This window comes from Cygnus atratus, chromosome 1, assembly GCF_013377495.2.
Source record: "Cygnus atratus isolate AKBS03 ecotype Queensland, Australia chromosome 1, CAtr_DNAZoo_HiC_assembly, whole genome shotgun sequence".
Classification (NCBI taxonomy): domain Eukaryota; kingdom Metazoa; phylum Chordata; class Aves; order Anseriformes; family Anatidae; genus Cygnus; species Cygnus atratus.
Window position 1 is genome coordinate 75,424,866 of NC_066362.1, and position 20,782 is coordinate 75,445,647.

Here is a 20,782-nt window from a genome sequence, read left to right on the forward strand (position 1 = left end):
GGTACTTTCAAAGTCCAGCATGAAGAAAATCTGGATACTTCATTAAGAGTATTTTATTTTACTTTTTTAGCATCTGTGCTGTCTGTAAGAAGAATGAAGCACAGTGCATGCTTTTTTCCCCTCTTGGGTATAAACTCATCTTACAGCAGAAAAATTACCTCCTAGGTTCTCATTTTCTGTTGGAATATTACTCTAGAGAGTTAAATGAAAATAGGCTAATACTTGAAGAACATTGCCTGGTCTTCCACTAATCCTTTCTCTGCCAAGTCAGACTATACAGAGACAGCCCGTTTTATTTTAGAAATCTCTTTTAACTCATTAAGCCACATAGGAAGTTCCAAAGAAAAGTAGGTGGCGGAAACAGAGAATCAATAAACACTTCTCAAATAAGTAACAGCCTTTGGGCATCTACAACAGAAAGAAGAGGTAGTTACTTCAAGAACACAATACATTCAAACTAGGGATATTAAAACTATTTTAAAATAAGTTATAAATACAAGGGCACAAATAGTTAATCAAAAAAAAATTTAAATATTTATCATCACTTCATAGTTTCACTTGATATTTCTGCTACAAATTCTTGCAACTATAAAACCAAACAAAAACAATTCCAAAGGAACTTCTTATTTGTAGGGAGTAGTTTTAATTCATTTCTTTAACAGCAGTCTACAATCACTAAATAAGGTTTTTGAAGTAACAATCATTCTTCATGCATATTCATAAGAGTATTTACTAAACAGAAACCTAAATGTATCAAAGACAAGAATGCTTTCAGCACAACAAATCCTTTCATCCTTTAACAAGGCAGGACAGAACAGACCCACTGACCTAAATACTCCTTTGCACACAGATGGCCAGCCTGCTTCCTAAACCGCTTCCTTTTAAAGAAAAAAAAAAGGAATCAAACGATGTGTCATTTACAGCTTTTCCAATTTATCCTTCATACTATTGAAATAACTACAATTCTTCCTGACACTGGCACTAAGTTCTGAACACTGAACCCATCTCCTCTACATTTCCTAACATCTTTTTCTTAACTAAGAAAAATCAGAATGTTTAGTTTATCAGCAAAAATTTATTAGAACTTCTACATCTAAATGTTTAGGTGATAGGCTGAATCCTTACTATCACAGTGACATCTTCAGTGAAATGCCATATTAAGTGCCATCTAGATATATCTTCAGGAAGATAGATAATATTAAGAATTTGTATTAATTCCTGCCATGTACAGCATGCAGCATATACTCTTAAGTATTTAAAATTATCAAAAAAAGAACAGAAAACAAATAGGGAAATAAATTAAAACTTCAGAACTAACTAATGTAGTAGAAAACTAAATATTTAGAATTTCACAGACAAGAACAAGTGTTTTTTAATACCTACTACTCACTGAACAAGAAGCAGACAAAAACAGTTCATGAAGCTAGGTCAGCTCTGAGAAGTCAGTAAGAACGCTTTAAAATAATCCCTTCGGGCTTTCTGAAATAGTTCTCACTATGAGACTAGGTGATTCCAAGGTGCTCGCTCTCCCCCTGAAGAACGTCTACCTCCTGCACTCTGTGACGAGAGACTTCTTCACTCTGCCTGTACCACGTTGTGAGAGATGGATAAAGGATCCAATAAATAAGGTGTGTTTCTACAACAGGAGGTTCCTAGCTAGATTCCTACCTTTCATTTGTGCAGCTGAGGGACCTCCTTTTATTTTCCATTTCTGTGAACAGTTTTATACCATTAAAACTAAGCATTTCTAGGAACACATGAAGCAAAACTAAATGTCTCCCACTCTTGCTTCATGAACAATAACACCCAGAAAGACCATCTTTATTACAAATTTATTTTCCTGGATGATTAAAATCATTAGTTACTTTTGAAACGAGTGACAGAAACAGTTTAGTTCAACTAGATACATTTTGTTTTGCTACTCCAAAGGCTATTACTTACACTAGTTTGGATTGCAAGGCTAACAAAATTCAAATCGACTTTTTTTTTTTAAACTAATGCTATTAATAATTTCACACTTTTGCTAAGGCCCTGGCATACTGTTGACTGAGCAAATAGACATATGTTTTCAAGGAACTATTTATGATCTGCTTGGTTCTCAGTATTAAGCATGTATACTTATCTATCTTAAAAATATTGAAGAAGCATATTAGGTATGTACATCAGGACAGTCAAATGTAATATTAGAAACAAAAAACAGCGTTGTAAGCATTGTCTCTATGAAAAAGGAAAGCCCATACAAACATATCACATGAAAAATTGTACATTCTCACTAAACATATTAGAATTAATAAGGCAAAACCTACCATTTAAGGAAGGGCTATAAATTTATACAGTTGGGGAAAAATACATTCAGTAATTGTTCTGTGTGAATCCCATGCAATGTATTAAAAAACAAGACTTGGGAGACCTACATGTTTCTAATTACTGACAATAATATTTTCTAAACACATGCCACATTTCTGAGCAGTCTGTACCACTAGCAGTTTTAAGGTTTTCAGTTCCTAAACAAACACAGGCTATTAGGAAAGGCTTACGGCCAAACTCCACCAGCCATAAAAGGTGCGATGCCTCCAAGCAAACAATTATGTCCACATCTGAACTAGCCATTCTAGGGCCTCTTGGAGAGTAGCAGACATTTCTAGGGTGATTCATATCAACCTAAAATAGACTCACACAGTTGGTTAGATGAAATTTAACATTTCTAGGGTGATTCATCTCAATCTAAAATAGATTCCCATAGTCAGTTAGATGAAATGCAGCCTGAGTGCCTACCTCCTTCCCTTTGGTAATTACACAAAGAAGAAAGTAGCTAGCTCTGATGCTGTATCTACTCCACTGACATCTGAAGATAAGCAAGGTGAATCCCACCCAAGGTGGTTACAGACCTCTCACGCAGCTGCTGCAATACAACAGCCACAGACAGCACCTGGTAGAGTCACACACAACAAATCCCAGACAGTCCTTCAGAATTATGGCCTTAATTATGCCTTACTGCCACTTCATGATCCACTCACCTCCCTGTCAAAGTTCAGCTTTTGGCTAGCGGTAAAGTCACTCCCCATGGGCTCTCCTGAAATATTCATTTAATATTAAAACATACTTGTCACTTCTTAGAATCATCAAAATGAAATCGTACAAGATACACATAGGCACTCCAAACATAAGCGGAAAAATACAAGTAATGTAGATATTAATAAATTAATACAAAACCTCTTAATCTGCCCTCATTTTTTTTAAGCAACTAAAAAACAACATCTAAATCCACCTACTGGGATATTGCAGTAAAACATATTTAAAGTAAGATATCAATGAGCAAGTACCTTTCAAAAAAACAACAAAGCAACCTTTTGGGTGGCATTCTGTGTGCATTTGTCCTCAGAAGATACAACGCAGAACTATTCTCCATGTCACAGCTCGGCAGCTGCTTAAGGAAATCCAAGCTTTGACAAGTTTCAAGAACTCAAAATTGTGTTAGAAGTGAATGTAGTTAAGGTGGCACATAAGTGGTCCTTACTCTAACTTGCTAGATTACTTACTGAAATTGTAATCTACTCACATGAGCTACTAGGCTATGTCTATTAGTAAATACTACAGCAGAGCAGCAGCAGGCCAGCAGAGCAAAACAGGTGGTTACAGAAGTCCCCATTTCTAGTTTTTCAGTAGTCCAGGGAGCTTATGTTAAATCCCATTCAATCCGGTTCACTTGTCCAAGAAACCTTACAATGCATGTGTTTCAAAGCTGTCTGAGAACCAACCCTTGGTTCAGTCCTTTACATCTGGAGTTGGAGTACATTTGGTATGTGCCTGGAGTGGCATTAACCTTCCTACAATATCATTCTAGCTTAGTTTCTTCTGAAAGGAGTCTACTTCATTTATATCAAAGCTGCAGAGCAGTAAGTGAGGATGACTGAGAATTCACTTCAAAATAATGCTGTTGCTCTGAACCTAAACGCCAACACGTGCACGTAGCCTCCAAGTACATACTTGATATAAGGATCTCAGCCTGAAGCCCTTATGAGCACAGTCATAAAGAGAAGCAGAGGTATGAACACACAGAAGTACCTAAGCAACCTAGATTTTCTAAAGTGAGGTACTACTCAAGATGCCAGTTGGATTCTTAAGTTTCGCAATGCTTAAGACATGCTCAAAGTTTTTGTTTGAAGATCTAGAAGTCTCTGGTTTCCTCAGCAATTACAGATGTAACTAGCTGTACATGCACTGGTGCATACTCATACAAGATAGCTATTGATTCAATTAATTTCAAATAGCTTTACATCACGTAAATTGCTTTATTTTACTACAAAACTGTTTTTCTAAAATCATTCTAATGAATTCTTACTGCAGGTTTTTATTACAGAATGAGAAAAACTGTACGCGTATTCTACATACCTACAGTACTTTATGCTGTATGAGGAAGAAAGTTACAGACACCGTGATATGCATCACTTTACAGGTCCTGCAGGTCTGAACACATATAAAGCAGGCAACCGTATTTTCTAAATAGGGGTGAGAGTTGTATTAAATATTTGGGGGTTTACAGCTTTAAAACAGGCCGTGAAAACCATCTTCACAACTACTTACAGCAAGTTTACCATCCGGATCACAGCACACAGTATACCTTCCTTTAAAGCAGGGGCGACTGTTTTAGTCAGTGGTAAGTTATGAAAATACCAGAACGGTATTGTCTAAAACAGGCGTTGTTTTTTTGTGTATCACACTTCATAAGCATGCATAAACAGGAAAAAGATGCATACTTCAGTAAATAGAGAAACTCTTAAAGGTTGATTTAAGAACACTGGATTTGTTTTTATTATCACAAAATGCTGAAAAAATTTAATATCCCAAATTATAAAAATTTAAACCAAATATTAATATAGGCCACTGATTATTTTCTGCATCTACGCTCATTTATTTTCACCATTCAGAAAATATACTCAAGAATCACAACTATTTAAATAATATATCCACTTAATAGATCTCAAACACCAATGACTTGTCCAAACCTATTAGTTTATTAAAAAGTATAACTGTAACTAGCTAATGAAAAGATACCAGACAAGCCCTTGAAAGATTACCCTGCCTTCCTTGTCACTTCCAGGCTCAAATCAGGTCACTGATAGAAACTGAGAGTCTCATATATCTCAGTTCATTACAAGGCCGGGAACAAAACAAACCAAAAAACCTTTCCAATCATATACTGGAAAAGGAATTGAGTATACCTGGTTTTACTTGAATCAAAAACTTGCAAGAAAAGGCTGACTCCATCAAGCCTGCTGAAGAACTTCCACATTTTCAGCAGGTCCTGGAGCCCAAACAGGGAATTTTCAACAGAGTATGCATATTGATTCACTTTCCAGTCACCCACAAAGTGGTTTTATTCTTACGGTGAAGATGATTCTGAACTGATGTTAACTGTCCAGTTTAGAGTTTGCCTTTAATAATGTGCAAGTATACTAACAATAATGTGTACATTCAAGTGAAAAAAAAAAAATACTAAGAAGCTGACAAGTATGGATCTATTCCCAACAAATGAAGATACTTTTATCTTTAAAAAAGTTGATAGAAAAAGACTGTTTCTTCAAAATCTGTTAAAAGAACAAGTATAAACATTGAGTAACAACAAAACCAGGGAGGAGGGTTTCTTCCACAGTAAAACATAAAAGCCTATGGTTCATTACCTTCCCGTTTGTAAATGGAAAAATGACCACAATGGGCTTTCTTTATTTTTATTATTTCCTTCCCATGCATCACATAGAAACAATAAAAGCTTGTTTCAAACACAACTTTACACACTGCAAAAACCGTGTGAAATAAGAAACACTTTGTTTTCAAACACTAATTACTTTCTACAAAATTATACCTGTATTTGAACAGCCAAACGGAGACAGAAAAATGCCTGTTTCTTCTAGACAACTAGGATCCCCATCTATCTTAAAACACATACAATCCAATACGTGTTAAAACAACAACTAAACCTAGAAGAATCAGTGCTAACTAAACAGAACTGCAACGATGGTTTAGGAGAGATTTCTTCACTTCTGTTTTTCAGAACCCCAGAAGAGGAAACAACACACCCGTTTTTAAGGCAGGGGGAGCACAAGCAGCTGCAGCTGGTTTACAACTTGCCTTATTTTAGTACCAGAAGCTTAAGATTATGAATAAGAAGATCAAACCTTGCTCACTATACAGGCATAGGCACGTGCACGCAGGAGCCAAAAATCACCACACTTAGAATACTAAATTATGCTAGGATGACTTTTTGGCAGGCAAACGTATGAGGTGCATAGCTAATTGCGTATCAGAAACAGCGTACTAAGTCAAACATAGAGAAACCTTTGCAGCCCACATCACATCAGTATGATGCCACATCTGTAGCTTGAACAAAGTGAAGTGCAGTGTGGACATTGTGCTCGTGGCTCCTCTGGACACGCACAGTCCGCCACCGTTGCATCCACCCCTGCACACCTCAGCTACGCTCCAACCAGAGTACGGCTCGGGCTGGAAGGGACCTTAAAGATCACCCAAATCCAACTCCAAGAAAGAATTGAAGACACAAGAAGTGAGATGGCACAGCCCCGAGCACACTCAGGGCCACCGCACGCAGGGCAGAGCCCCCTCCCTGCCCCGGGTTTGCAGCACCCCAGCCCCACTCACGGGGTCCCACCGACAGGCGGACAGACGGGCGGACAACCACGCCAGGTCGCGCCCCGCGGGCGGCGCCCACCCCCGACCCACACCTGCCCGCGTCCACAGCGGCCGCCCCCCGCCACCTTCGCCAGCCCGCCGCTCCTCCTCAGCCCCCTCGGCGCTCCCCACTCCTGCCTCGGCCATGGCGAGAACCCCCGGCTCCGGCGGCATGCGGGAGGTGAACTAAGGTGAGGCGTAACAGAACGGAACAGCCCGGCCCGAGGGCGGGCTCTCCGACACCCCACCGAGCTCCCACCCCCACCCTTCACTGGCACCGCCTCAGCAGCTCCGGCCCCGCCGCCATTTTACTCCCCCCTTCCCCGCCCCGCCACCATCTCACGCCCCTCCGCCCGGCGGGGTGGTTCTCGCGAGATAGCGGCGGGGCGGGCGGGGAGCGGTCAGGGGCCAACGGCTTCTGGGTGAGGGGAGGGAAGGGGTGGCAGAAAGCCCTCAGTGCGAATCTTGGCATGATTTTGGTTGGGTGACACCTTTTTCGGGGTCATTTGCTCCGCCGTGTGGGCAGGGCGATGAACAGTCACACATGCAAGTAAAAACTAGCACAAAAATAGTTAACTCTTACCAACATGGTGAATTGTGTCAGCAGACCTGCATTCTGCTAGGCACTGAGGGTGTAACCTTGGTTTTGACTAATGCCAGGTGTGTGCTTTCAAAGTGAAGATACCCAGTATCCTCACTGCATCTTGGTTCGCAACCTGGAGTGGTCTGGCTGTATGAGAACTGTATTCCTTTCGTGTGGAAACCTCAAGTTGCATGTGAAATTGCTTAATGTGCTGCACCTGGTAATGGGCATCTGCTCCACACGACTCCACTAAAGCTAACCTGAAATGAAATCTCTCCAATGTGTGGTGTGGGCACCAGGACCTCAGCAATACCTGTTCCTCTTAACAGAACCACTTTTACTGTGTTGCCCCAGCTCACTCATGTAGCCTCTGCTCAGTTCCAGCTGTTAAGAACAGGCCGTTGCCTAAGTCTCTTGCATCCTTGACTTGCGGAAAACTGACTCCACAGTCAGTAAGATTGTAAAGTAGGTACGTTTATTCAGCACTGGGCAGCACGGGGGGGTAGTCCCACCAAAGTCTTGCACATATGCATGTTCGTAACTTGTCCCTGCTTCATATTAAAATTAGTTCCAAGGAGTTATTTCCATAAGCTCCTCCCATCTGCACTTGCGCAGTGTCTCCTGGTGGTGGTCGCAGGGGGTCGTGGGGATGAAGGTTGGTGACTCTTCCTCGCCACCGCTAGTTGACCTCTTGTCCTTGTGCAGACTCAGTTGCTCCTTGGCTCTTGTCCATCCGCAGGACCAGTTTCTGCCAGTTTCTTAAGACAGGCTCACAATCTTATCATGAGACTAACCTTGGTAAGGGGCCCAAGGCTTCTTGCTTTAATTAATTTGCACAATGCACAATAGTTAGCAAAGACACTAAGTAGCATCCACTAATTTAATACTGTCAGCGCTCTACCTCTATTTGCTAAGATTCTCCTAATTCCCTCTCTCATCCTTACCTGAGCCATCTTGCATCTTGCATATTATGTTCTTGCATGTGTCCCTGCACCTACCTGTTGAACTCATGTTCAAGGGGCCAAGTGTGTACAGGGCAGCTGGATCCAGGTGATATGAGACCTGTGTGAAGGAAGCTACCTCTGCAGGTGTACTGTTCCATTGACTTCCAGAGCTTCTGGCAGTTACTAGTAATGGGGGCTCCTTTGGAACTAGCAAAAGTAGGTGCACTATTCTCAAAGTGTATCACATTGTCAGCATCTGTTCTAGAGGTTAACGTTTAAGTTGTTAAAATTTCTATCTTTGTGCAACAGACAACAATCACAAAAGTGATTGCTTTTTTGGTCTGGAGGCATAACAAAATTATTCTCTAAGATAAAAAGAAAAGCATCCTTTGCTAAAAGTGAAAAAGAAAATTAAATACACACACAAAAAAAAAACATGTTGGTTTTAATAAAAGCAAGAATATTATTTACCTAGGTATTTTCATAATTCATTACATTATGCTAAGAGGAAAGAAATGTGTGTGAATGTTTGTTATCTCTCCAGGTCAAAAGACATTGCAAGCACGCAAAGCATTAAGACAAACCCATGAGTAGTAAAATTGCTCTTGCAGAAATAAATTGCTTGAAAGATAGTTTTCTGAAAGGCTCTTTTCTTCAAAAGGATAGTGACATGCAACAGAGCAATAGGTCTAGTGCTGTAGTAACAGTCCGGAGGGGACTCCTGTAGTAATAGACACCTCGCCGCTGGTGGTAAGACTACAGCTAGTTAGGGCTTTTTAGAAAATTACAAGACTGTTTATTGCTGCCTTGCTTAAAAAAAAAAAAAAACAAATAAGGAAATGCTAATGTCCTACTAAATATTCTTACTAAAGCTTGGTATACCTTTTGGTATACTTGGGCCCTTTAGCCCTTTTTTGGGCCCCTCACTACAGCAAGGACATCAAAGTGCTCGAGCATGTCCAGAGAAGGGCAACGAAGCTGGTGAGGGATCTGGAGAACAAGTCTTACAAAGAGCAGCTGAGGGAGCTGGGGTTGTTCAGCCTGGAGAAGAGGAGGCTCAGGGGTGACCTTATCGCTCTCTATAGGTACCTTAAAGGAGGCTGTAGCGAGGTGGGGGTTGGTCTATTCTCCCACGTGCCTGGTGACAGGACGAGGGGGAATGGGCTAAAGTTGCGCCAGGGGAGGTTTAGGTTGGATATTAGGAAGAACTTCTTTACTGAAAGGGTTGTTAGGCACTGGAATGGGCTGCCCAGGGAAGCGGTTGAGTCACCATCCCTGGAGGTCTTTAAAAGAGGTTTAGATGTAGAGCTTAGTGATATGGTTTAGTGGAGGACTTGTTAGTGTTAGGACAGAGGTTGGACTAGGTGATCTTGGAGGTCTCTTCCAACCTAAATGATTCTGTGATACCTGTCTGGACATGAAATAAATAAATAAAAAATCACGTGTAAAACAGATGTTTCTATGTCTGTTTTCTCTGTGAAGGCAGGTCAATATTTTATCTTGGGAAAGCCAGTATCTTGAAACAGAAGTCTCAAAAAATCTTTCCTTCTCCGTTTCCATCATCTCATTTAAGACAGCAGCTCACCGTCATACTTATTTTCATTGCATATAAACATGTAAGTTTGCCAAAGTACTTTTAAAAACCTGAGAAAGTAAATCCTCACAAAATGATGTGGGAAAAATCCATCTGACAATGTGATGGAAGATTACTAACTTTCCTAGTTGGTGATAGAGCTGCTAAAAAACAGAAAACAAAGATATCTTTCCTTCTTAGCTTTCTGAGATTTACACAGAATTTAGTTACCTAAACTCCAAACTGCGATCTTGAGAACAACTACTCGGTTGCAGTCCTGAACTCCATTTGTGCCATCTTTTATCTTCTTTTCTAGATTTTCTGTCATTTGGCTTTAATATTGTGGAGGCCTGCAAACTGTGCTTGCTAGACTAGACGTGTGAAAAAGGCAGAGTGGGTGAGTGGCTCTAACAAAACATGCTCACCTGGCCAAGGAGCGGTGCCTGCCAGCTGGGGATGTCAATGAGCAAATGCAATTGCACTACTAGGACGTTCTCAGCATACAATTTTTCATAAGGTACTTTTTTCCTCCTTGCAAATCCACTTGTCACCTCAGAATATGAGGTAATACATAATCCCACAGTCACTACCTGTAGTGCTGTATGTATTCTGTCATGTTGGTTCAGTTGGTCTTACAGAATTTGTATTGGAGAAAAGCAATTACAAACCACTCTTGCCTTAAATGAAAGAAAAGGCAGTAGGAAGAGCTAAAAGACGGGAGTTATATTGTGTTGCCATCTTCGAGAAAATCAGTATCATTGATATACACTTATTTATATCCTACAACTGATACTGAAAAAAACACAAACTCACAGTTCCAAGAATTAGTTCACAGTAAGCTTAAATTTCATGTGGGGCTCTGCCAAAATACTTTTGCTCCAATTTTGAAGCTAGGAGCTTCCTCTTTCAGGTTTGAATCATCGATGGACAACCAAATGTTAAAATTTCAGTCAATCACGTTGTCTGAAAATGTTTCGGAGTATCGATAACCACAGAAATTGGAAAATGGCCATTGTTGTAAGGCAAAATGAGTTGAAGATATAATAATAGTTCCAGGAAAGTGTCCTTTAAGCTATTAAATACAAACGCTCTCCATATGGGAATATTCAGCATGCAATATACTCTTTTTTTTTTTTTTCATATTGACTCACTAGAAACAGAGCTAATATGTCTTATTTGCATTTTATTTCACATTTTTAGTGTAACAATAGCAGTACTTGTAATTCAATGAATGCAAATTTTTTTGTACTTAATGATATGTCTAGGCCAGAAAATAGATCAATCCCTTGGTGATATTTCTGCCTGTCATGCTTTCTTAGTAGCTTCATAACCTGTGTATTTTTCTTCCTTGCTCAATGTCACATTTCCTGGGACTTACAAAGTTCTTATAAACCTAGTGCACCACCAATTCATTAACACAGATTTTAAACATCATTTATTATATTTGTTTCTTATTCAAAGGTGGTGATTTGTCTCATTATTGAACATTCCATACATTTCATATATGACAGTAACTGGTGTTTATAGCAGATAGTTAGCCTTGAGTGTTGGCAGAGTAGGATCCCAATTTATGTAAGGCACTGATTTTGAATAGGCCACACTTGATATATTTGCCCTTTTTAGGAAAGCACTTTCTCTTGAGCAGCTTTTAGCTATAAAGTAAAGAACAGAATGCTTTATGTAAGCAACAGATAACCTCTTTTTTTTTCCAAACAACTAATACAACAACTTGCTAAAGGGGGTAGAAACAACAATCAAACCTCAGAGCAGTTAAATAATAGCCTGTGACAGAACAGTTAATGAAAGGTGTCTGTATTATTACTCCTTTTTCTTTTCTGTGAATGGTTAATAACATCTGAAGCATAGTGTGTTTTAGCTGCTGCACAGGACACAGAGAGCACTCAAACAGCATTTCTCTGAGATACACTCCTGAAGGGAGTGCTAATTTCTGGTGTGTTTGCTGGGGCCGATGTAGCTCCATGCACACTACCCTTAAGAGACCTATTTCAGAAGTGGGGACAGACTGGAAAAAAGCACTCTCCTCTGAGGGACCATGGAGAGGTCAACTGTGTAGTACTAGGGTGACTTTTATTGCTTCACACAAAAAGGACTTAGGTGGCTACTTGGGGCTACCTAGCTAATGCTTTTCTTCTGGAACTTAATAACAGTAAATTGAAGTTAATCAGCACAAACCACACTTCAAGCAATTTGTTGACTTTGCTATAAATTCTGTGCATTAGTAAAATGTACCATCATTTTCAAGCAAAAGATATTCCCCAAATCAGGAGAGACTTTTGCTTCAAAAATTATGTAAATGGCCCAAACACACTGTAATCAGCCTATAAAAAACAAACTAACCAAAAAAAAGCCATTTAAAATTATGTCCACTCAGTAACTGGTACAGAAGCCCTTCAAAGAAGCAAAAGCCCAGCACAATACAGTGAGTGAAGTTACATGGGTTATGGTATGCAGTATGTCAGATTGGGTTGTGATAGCGAAATATTCAGGCTTTAAAGATTAGTGAATCACTGACAAATTCCTTACAGGATGAAACAAGTTTCACTTGGGAAGAGCTTCAACTCCTACGTGCTCTCTCTCTAATCTGAGCATTGGAAAAAGTAGGATGATCAATTTACTTTGAGGTTTTCTAACAAATTTAAAAGAAGTCAAAAAGATGAGCATTTTTAGAAGTGTTTTTGTTATTTAGGAATCCTGCCTGGCAACAGTTTGTGCCCACAATATAATCCACTTGCTTGTATATCTCTTACCTAAAAGTCTCTCAATTTGATGGTGCCACTTTCAATTTAAAGACAAAATAAACTTCACATCTTAAATGGTCTTTTCATTCCTAGCAGAAACTGGTACTTTTGGAATGTCTGGCAAGAGCCTAGTGTCTAATGGCTCTGAAAAACACCATTGCAGTTACTCTACAAAAGGATAAATAAAGCTACATAGGGAGTCCATTGAAAATGAAATGCACTTGAGATGTGCCCATGGTGTACAAATGGCAGCCCACAAGCTGAGTCCTAGCTCTCTAGAATCTCTGAGCTGCAACCCAGTGCTGTTTCTGCTGTGGCTAGAAGAGACCGAAGCCAGCTGCGAGGGCAGTGCATCTGCAAGGACAAAACACCTTTTTGTGGGCTTGCACACAACCAGTCTTTCAACTGCTGAGCTGCAATCATCTCATTCATCTTTGCCTGCAAATAAGGTCCAAACAATGTATCACATCGCTGCCTGAGAGTCATCTCCTTGGTTAAAGCACATTTGTCATCCATTGCACAGATTCCTGGTCTCTCCAGACGTTACCAGCCTCAGATTAAACAGCTGGTATTGGAAAAATGCAAAGACACAAAAATGTAAACCACCTTAAATCTGTGCAACTAAGTCAAGAGCGAATTAACTGAGGACAGAAGTCCCCCGAGCAGTGCACACAGTGGGTCGTGTACGTCTGACATTACTCAGCAGAACGCCACCGGCTGAGCGCAAGGTATCTGTCGGTCACTGGCTGAACTTCACAAAGCCAGGAGCCACACCGCACTGCCTGCTTCCCAGGACACGCAAAATCCAGACTTGGGCCCAGCCCGGGTCATGTCCCACAGTGATGCACTATGCTATCTCAGAAAAACACACCTAAAGGAATTGTACATTTTGTGAAGCTTCCTTGAGGCATTAGTTTAATTCTGTTTGTCAGACAAATGAGGTGTAATATTTTCTTCTTTAACAGCAACACCATGCAAGTTTCTCACCTTTGTATTTGAAGCCAAAAGTTATCCTCTTGACGTACTGCTTTTCAACCAATTTAACACTACAGGTAGAAAATCTGTTTGTCTCATTCCTGAAGAACATAAAAGCATGGCATCAGCAAGCAGCTTGCTTTTGAAACCATACTTATTCACTGGTTTCTCTGCTTTTGATAGGGATCTTTTGCTGACATCAGTGGGAACCAGTTGAGATCTCAAAGGCAGCCTGCTGGACTGAAAATCTTGAGATGCATGTCTGGTTTACCAGTGATTCACTCTGTCATGACCAGAAAGTCATTGAGGCTCTTATCTGATCATTTGTCATTATTAGACAGAGATAATGAAGCCTGAAGTAGGGAAATAAGTGCCTGCAACCAGCAGAGCCATTGCAGCCTTTGGGTGAGATTAACACTGGAGAGGTGTACACTCACATTGGTGCTCCCCCTTCAGTCCCCCCTTATGCAGCTGGGCACGGGGGTGCAGATGTGCCCTTGGGGAGCAGCTGGCACCTGCCTGCACATCAGACATACTCCCACACATCCACACTGAGGGGCAGATTCTACCTAAATCCCTGGAAGTAAACAATCTATAGGACACACTTGGTGTGTGTAACGCCTGCTGCCTGTAGCTGCTGTCTTTTTTTCCAAAACATGGATGCGGGGGCAGTGGTTACACCCTGCTTTTACATGACAGCTCCAAGCTTGCAACACTCTCTGCTGTTGAGCTCCCCTTTCACCATCATCTAGTTTCAGGGGAGGCACAGAAGCAAGGGCAAAGATTTGGCATTTGGAAGGGCGAGGGCAGGCAAGGACAGCTGAAGGGGAAGGGACGGGGACTGCCACCAGCAGAAGGCAGCTGCCTGGGGCCAGCACAGACATTGAGCGCTGTGTGTTCCTGCGGGAGAAAGAGGCTGCAGCAGATGGTGGCTCACTAGAAACAGATTAAAGCAGCTGGTATGGAAACAGGATGTGGCATCAAGGGTTGGTTCAACTCAGAAACAAGCTGTCCCTAGCTGAGCTCTGGCTTGATTGAGAAATGAGAAGCCTGGGTTAATTTCCCAGAGTGTGAGAGGGTTCAAACCTACACGCCCCACTTCCCCAGGGAACAGCAACCTCCATGCCATAAAATAACTTGGAGAGAAGGGATGGGAGGAGGAGGTGGTGAGATGAGCTCCCTGCATGTGCAAAGATCCAATTCCCCTTACGGCGACTGCAGCAGTATTTCCGTGCAGCCAAGTACACAAATCCAGGCTGCTGAGAACAGCAGTAAGCAGGAAGGAGTAGGGGGGGCTGTTCTGCTTCATGGTTGAGGTACAGATTCAGCCTGGGGTCCTGGGTGCCCTCCTTCGGCAGTAGTCCTGCACTTTAGACGATCACTAAAACAGTGGTGACTAAAGTTAATAATTATAATTAAAACAAAAAAAAAATAAAGGGAAAAAGAAAATACCAGACTGAAAGCACATAGCAGGAGAAAAATTGGTAATTAAGAATACAACAAACTTAAAATCCTCTTAGGAGACTTCAGGACCATTACAACTGACAAAGAATATGCTCATTCCATTACATATATGTGAACCTGCCCTTCTCCAGCGTTGAGCTGCCCCAGTAGCTGCTGGAGCTGGTATCTCAGACGGCAAGCTCCTTTAGCCAGACACTCATCCGGTGTGTCGGAGCCCAGCACAGCTGACAGGTGACACTAGTACAGCGCGCACATTTCAAACCAACTTTCATTTTTGAAATTCAGCTATTGGATAAGGCATTTTAGAACCTCTGTGATAATTAAAGTTTACATACCCAGTAAATAAAATTAACCTAAAGAACTACATTAAGCACTGCCTGAACTGCAAGTCCACCCTTGTCTAGTCCAGAGCTGGGAACCACTACTGTCATCACACCCCTTAGCAAGACAGAACATTTTGAATATTCCTTCCTTCACTTTTCATAAGAAGATTGTCAGAAAGACATTTTATTGTCCAAAGCATAATCATTTTGGTTACAAGGCACACTGTACAGAAAAAAAAAAAAAAGCACAACATATTTGCAGTATGTTTTATAAACACTAAATTATATACTATTTGCTTGAGTGGTCAACTTAGAAAAAAACATATTTGCACGTGCTGAAGGTATAGCCTTTATATTTAAGGCGCTGTATTTTTGAGAAATACTGAATTTGGAAATGCAAGGAGAAAAAGAACCAAGCCTGCAGTTCCTTACAAGATGTAGCTCAGTGCAAGATAACCTCTGGTTACCGGAAGAAAAGTGTAATTGCATTAAATAGAATTTGTAAGATCCTGTTCAAATTGCATCAGCTTACTGAGAGCAGTGATTCTTGAGCAGAGGAGGGCTGTTATTCATTGGAGGGCTACTCAGCGGGTAGCTTTGCTTTCAGCTGCTCACCTCAATAAAATGTTTTACATTAATGCCTAACAACTGCATCTGCTGCCACTGCTCTAAACACAGTAAGGAATTGGGAACAATAGGACAAAAACATTTCTGTGATGAATTGAAGAACAACTGTCCATGGAAGCCTTTCTTGACTAAATTACGATCTCCAGGGAAGGAGATGAAAGCCTCCTGTGAAGAGTGGTAGCTCTTTTAGAAGCAGCTTCTTGTGACTGCAGTTGGTACCAGTCAGGTAATTCTCGCTCTCTGTACATCTGATTGAGAATAGTGACGCGCATTCTCATCTTCAATTCCACTGACAATGAAACCCCCCCCCAAACAGTGTTTCAATTCCCTAGATGTCTCCCATTCTGGAAAAGAAATAAACCCAACACATTACTGTAAAAATAAAGAAATAAAAAACTGCAACTTTACAAAAAGAATGCTACTTTTATTTTCAAATGCTGTAAAAAGCCTCATATAAATTTTATAATGCTTCTATATAACCTTCCCAACCACAACTAATGAAACAGTCTAGGAAAAATATAGCAGTTGCCATTTTGACTCCAAGAACGAGCTGCTGTAATATATCAACATTAAAAGGACAAGGTACAGTATGTTACAGTGCTTGTAATTGCTCATATTGAAAAAGTGAGAGCACTTCCTAAGCATTAGAGTATAACTGGGCTAAACTGCAGTATTCCCTACTTGCTGTTGCAGAGGAGGAAAGTCACCTTGTTACAAGGAGCTGACACAACACCCTTTGTACTGCTTATGCCCATTTCTCTTAGTAGTGGGGAGAGCTTTCAGCAAGCCCCTTTGCACTTTGGTGAATTCACCCATATCAGATGCTATTATTCCATACTGTATCCAACCACTCAGCTGTTTAACCCTTGACCTATAAAACTAACATGTAACGCTCCAGCAAAGCAAATTTAACAGTGCAAATGCAGTATCAACAATATTTGATTTGTGAATGCTGGCAATTTTTTTTTATTATTTTAACTCCTTTTTGCATGTGAATGAATGCATATGTCCTATACCTAAGGCCACGCATTCATGCTGATTAGAGATGGAACAAAGTGCAAAAGCTCAGATGTGTTTTCTAATTCAAACTTCCTCCCCACTTTCAGCGTATTCAGATCCAGAATTTAGATTCAGGCTCACTACTTCCATTGCTGCACTCAGGTTTTCCCTGCTGGAATAGGTTAACTTCCCAGCAAACCTCTGATAAGAATTTGCATACAAAATTCCACATTTTAACAAAAGTTAACAAATCATACTTCCACAAAATAAATTTTCACATGGTTGCAATTATCAAGCCATTTCAGGATCTTTGGTACTCCAAGAATAAGAAAAATAAACGGCACAGTGACAAACAACACCAAAGGAGAAAAAAAATGAACCATCCAAAGGAATAAGACAAATGACCATCCAAAGGAATAAGACAAAAATAAAGCAAAAAGATATGTTGCACTTCCATTTTTTGAAAGCCAGTGCAGATTAACCTTCTGTTCTTTTTAATCTATTATAGTGTCACAGTTTTACCTTTGAAAAAAATAAAAAAGTCTATAATCCTAAAAGCAGTAGTTAACATTTTGTTGGACTTGACTTCTTGATTAAAATAATTGTTTTCAAAGAAATAAATTCAACTACCACAATACAGGAGTTTATGCTAAATAGGCTGCAGGCTGTTTCCTGAAGGATACAACTCCTATGTGAGCACTGATATGTTTAATTATCTGCAATTTTAAATGCGTATTATCTTTAGTGTTATGAATATAAGGGTTCAGCTGTTTCCCAAGTTTGTAAACCAGTGAGTATGTACAGACAGTTTATTAGATAGCTTTAAATTAAGAGTGTATTTATCTCCCCTCCTGCAAACTCTGCAGGAAAAAACAAACAAACAAACAAAAAAACACCAGTATTACTGAGCATTTGCAGTTTCCATGAAATTGATCTTGTCTTCGCAAATTCAAGCAAAGACTTCTTTTTATATTACACAAAAGGGTAATTGTGGTCTTTTGAAATGTGTTGTTCACAGGAATTCCACTTCTGGTGCATATAGTGACCCCATGAATGAGACTGGAAATTAAAACTAAGAAAAAATCTTTTTTGAATAGCAGTACCCTTTGAGGCAAAGTCTGCATCTTGTATATATTCTGCCCAATCTCCCCCATCTTGGTAGAAAGGACTGAATGTCAGGAAAGGAATTTCCTTTTCTCAGAAGCTGCTACGCCAGTGGCAGAAAGAAATGCAAAAGTATAAAAAGGTGGATTTAAGTTACTGGCTTTGGACAGTCTCTGGATGGATACAGTTGACCTTCACTACATTGCATTGACATGGCTAAAGACAACACCAGAGAATTTCTGAAGGATCTTGTCCCAGTAGCAGTAAAGAGGTGTTAATTAGCGTAAGGTTTGTGAAGAAAAACTAGGAGATCACATAGTTGTTCCCACTTAAATTGAACATTTAGGCAAAGTTTAGCTCAGCCATAATCTGACTTTATAAATTGGGTGGGCCCTGAAGCACTGGATACTCTTCTTTGATGAACTGAACGCTATTTCTTTTGTAGAAAAGCAGCGTAAGTAGCAGATGTTAGATGCTTGAAGGAAGATAAAGTATTGGAGGAAAGGCATCACTGAAGGCCTTGAAGAAATTAGCAGCTGTTGGATCAGGGAAGACTACATACATTGTCAGTAAGCTGCTGATGCACAGAAGTTTTTCTGGTAAATGGACTTTTATGCAACAGATGAACACTCCAAAGTATGTTTTTGAAGCATACAAATAATTCAGAACAGCTGATACCATGGTGCCTAACAGCAATAAATATTTCTGTAAAAGCTTTATAAATAGTCACTTCCATTTTGCTGTAAAAGTCAGTCTAATGGAGTCTTCCCTACCACATGCCAAAACATCCTGTGCTTCACTCTGATGGGTGTTGTGGGGGCTTTAGAATGCCTTTCACTTGTGTTCAAAGCAGGAAGACAGCAACAGTGACTCTGTTCGTTGAATTACTGGTGAATTGTTCATTGCTGTAAGTCTCTTTTGTAATCAGAAAATGATACCAAAGTTTTCCATTGTATTGTGATAGATTCAAAGTACTGAAGATAATATGCTAGTACAGGCAGGGATGTAGCTCAGGAAGAAAATCATAGCCAGTACACAGTTTTCTGCTTTGGTTTCCTTGACCCAGGGGAAGGAGACCCCTCTCTACTGTCAGTTTGTCACCATCTTGCAGAGTGGGGAGAACAGGTGTAGGTGCTCTGCCTGATTCAGTCGCAGTTGTTTGTGGTTCCTGGTAACTGGGCTTCAGACTCAGCTGATCCCTTATAATCCCATGGTCCACGTTAGGAAGAGACACTAGAAAGAGCTGGAGCCCACAGAAGAGCGAGTCTAGTTGGGCACTCCATTTCCTCTGGTTTGGCAGAGGCTGCTACAGGTATCCTGGAAAGAAAAGGGTGCAACAGCAGCCCTTCTTGGAACTTCTTAGGGAGATGAAAAAGAAAAAGCAGCCATTTGATCACTTCTCTAGGATAAGTTTTTCTCAGACAGAAAAGGATATTTTAAATTCTCAATAGCAAGATTATCTGCCTTCCAACAGAGGCTGAAATGCAATCCTGAAAACTGCCATATTTTCAGAACTTGGTAATGGAAAAAACAAACCTGTTAAGAGTTTTTGTCATTGTTACTCAGATTCCTTTTTTTCTTCTGAAGCTGTCAACAGGTATCATCATCATGAACAGTATCATCATCTTCAGTGATAGGACCCATTAATTATCAATTGAAGCAGAAATGCCACTATACAGATCACATGGACCATCTTCCTGCCCCACATCCCCCACAATAAGGGACAATCTGCTCACAAAACCCTCCAGCGGGGAGCAACGAGGCTAGGCAGGGTACAAGTAGGCCCCACAGGACACTGCTATTTAGAATAATCCAATATTGCCACACTCATGGGGTATATCTGCAGACCACAACTGGAACACCCTTGAGCAACTGCTCAGAGAATTTTGAAAATGTGGGCAATTTTTTTTTTTTTTAATACTGCATATCTAAAACCCACCAGGTAAACAGTATGATAACAATACTGTGTAAAATGATGTGTTTTACTCCTGGGTGGATTAGACAGTTTACAGTACAAACAAAGCCACAGGACAGAGAGGCATAATTAACCATTATACACACATAGTGCAGTTACAAAGGGATGTACATTCCTTTTATTCCAGTACCTTTGTATAATAAAGTTAACAAAAATATTCAAATATTAAAAAAAAAGAAAAAAGCCAGCTGGCACTGCCAACTAATTCCTGTAGTAGTCTTAGAAATCCTAATCCTGTAGAATTTCCTTGTGAAATTGATGCGCACCAGTCAATGTATTGATAACTAACGCCAAGCGGGTCTGGTGATGCAACTACCTGAGGTTTGTGTTTTTATTTCTTCTGTGGGTCTGGGTTTTGTTTCACAAGTTCCCAGCTTTCATGTAGGTAGGGATCGAACCACGCTGCGTGAGCCCTTCAAACCTCTTGTAGGTATAATTGAGGAAAACCCAGTCTTTGGATTTGTAGTCAGGCTCCGTTGTGTTTGGCACTAGAATTCAGATACAAAAGTAAAAATCAATCAAACAAACAAACAACAAACCAATTAAAAACAGTGTTGCTACTGAAAGGACTTTTCACACATCAACAGTCCTGAACTTGTATTTCCTTACTCATCAGAAATTCCTTGAAAAAATCCCGTTTCTAATCAGGTCAGCTGCCTTTTGTCATTAATGTAAGTGTTACATTAGTTTAATGTAGTTTAAAAAGTAACTAATAAGTGACTTAATAGTCACTTAATTTCAGCATGCATCTCTGAAGTGAAAAAAGTTT

General features: G+C 40.2%; 2 protein-coding genes across 15 annotated transcripts in view; both read right to left on the reverse strand.

The window, feature by feature from the left end:
- The window catches only part of BMAL2 (basic helix-loop-helix ARNT like 2), a 40,691-nt gene extending 33,685 nt beyond the window's left edge, over positions 1-7,006 (reverse strand). For 2 of the 11 annotated variants that reach the window (XM_035540854.2, XM_050712404.1), the window contains exons 1-3: positions 6,337-6,423; positions 3,324-3,424; positions 829-878 (exon numbers count right to left, since the gene is read on the reverse strand). In XM_035540854.2, the coding sequence (XP_035396747.2) occupies positions 829-878; positions 3,324-3,424; positions 6,337-6,408 (223 nt within the window). In that variant the 5' untranslated portion in view covers positions 6,409-6,423. Of the gene's footprint in view, positions 1-828; positions 879-1,390; positions 1,585-1,668; positions 1,690-3,017; positions 3,074-3,323; positions 3,425-6,336; positions 6,424-6,740 lie in introns of those variants that run through there. The other 9 variants (XM_035540859.2, XM_035540856.2, XM_035540858.2 and 6 more) reach the window with 8 other exon arrangements.
- A 7,986-nt stretch (positions 7,007-14,992) lies between these two features.
- STK38L (serine/threonine kinase 38 like) overlaps positions 14,993-20,782 on the reverse strand; it is a 53,785-nt gene continuing 47,995 nt past the window's right edge. For 2 of the 4 annotated variants that reach the window (XM_050712427.1, XM_050712431.1), the window contains one exon: positions 15,486-20,501. In XM_050712427.1, coding sequence (XP_050568384.1) covers positions 20,374-20,501 — 128 coding nt within the window. In that variant the 3' untranslated portion in view covers positions 15,486-20,373. Of the gene's footprint in view, positions 20,502-20,782 lie in introns of all 4 variants that reach the window. The other 2 variants (XM_035540850.2, XM_050712428.1) reach the window with 2 other exon arrangements.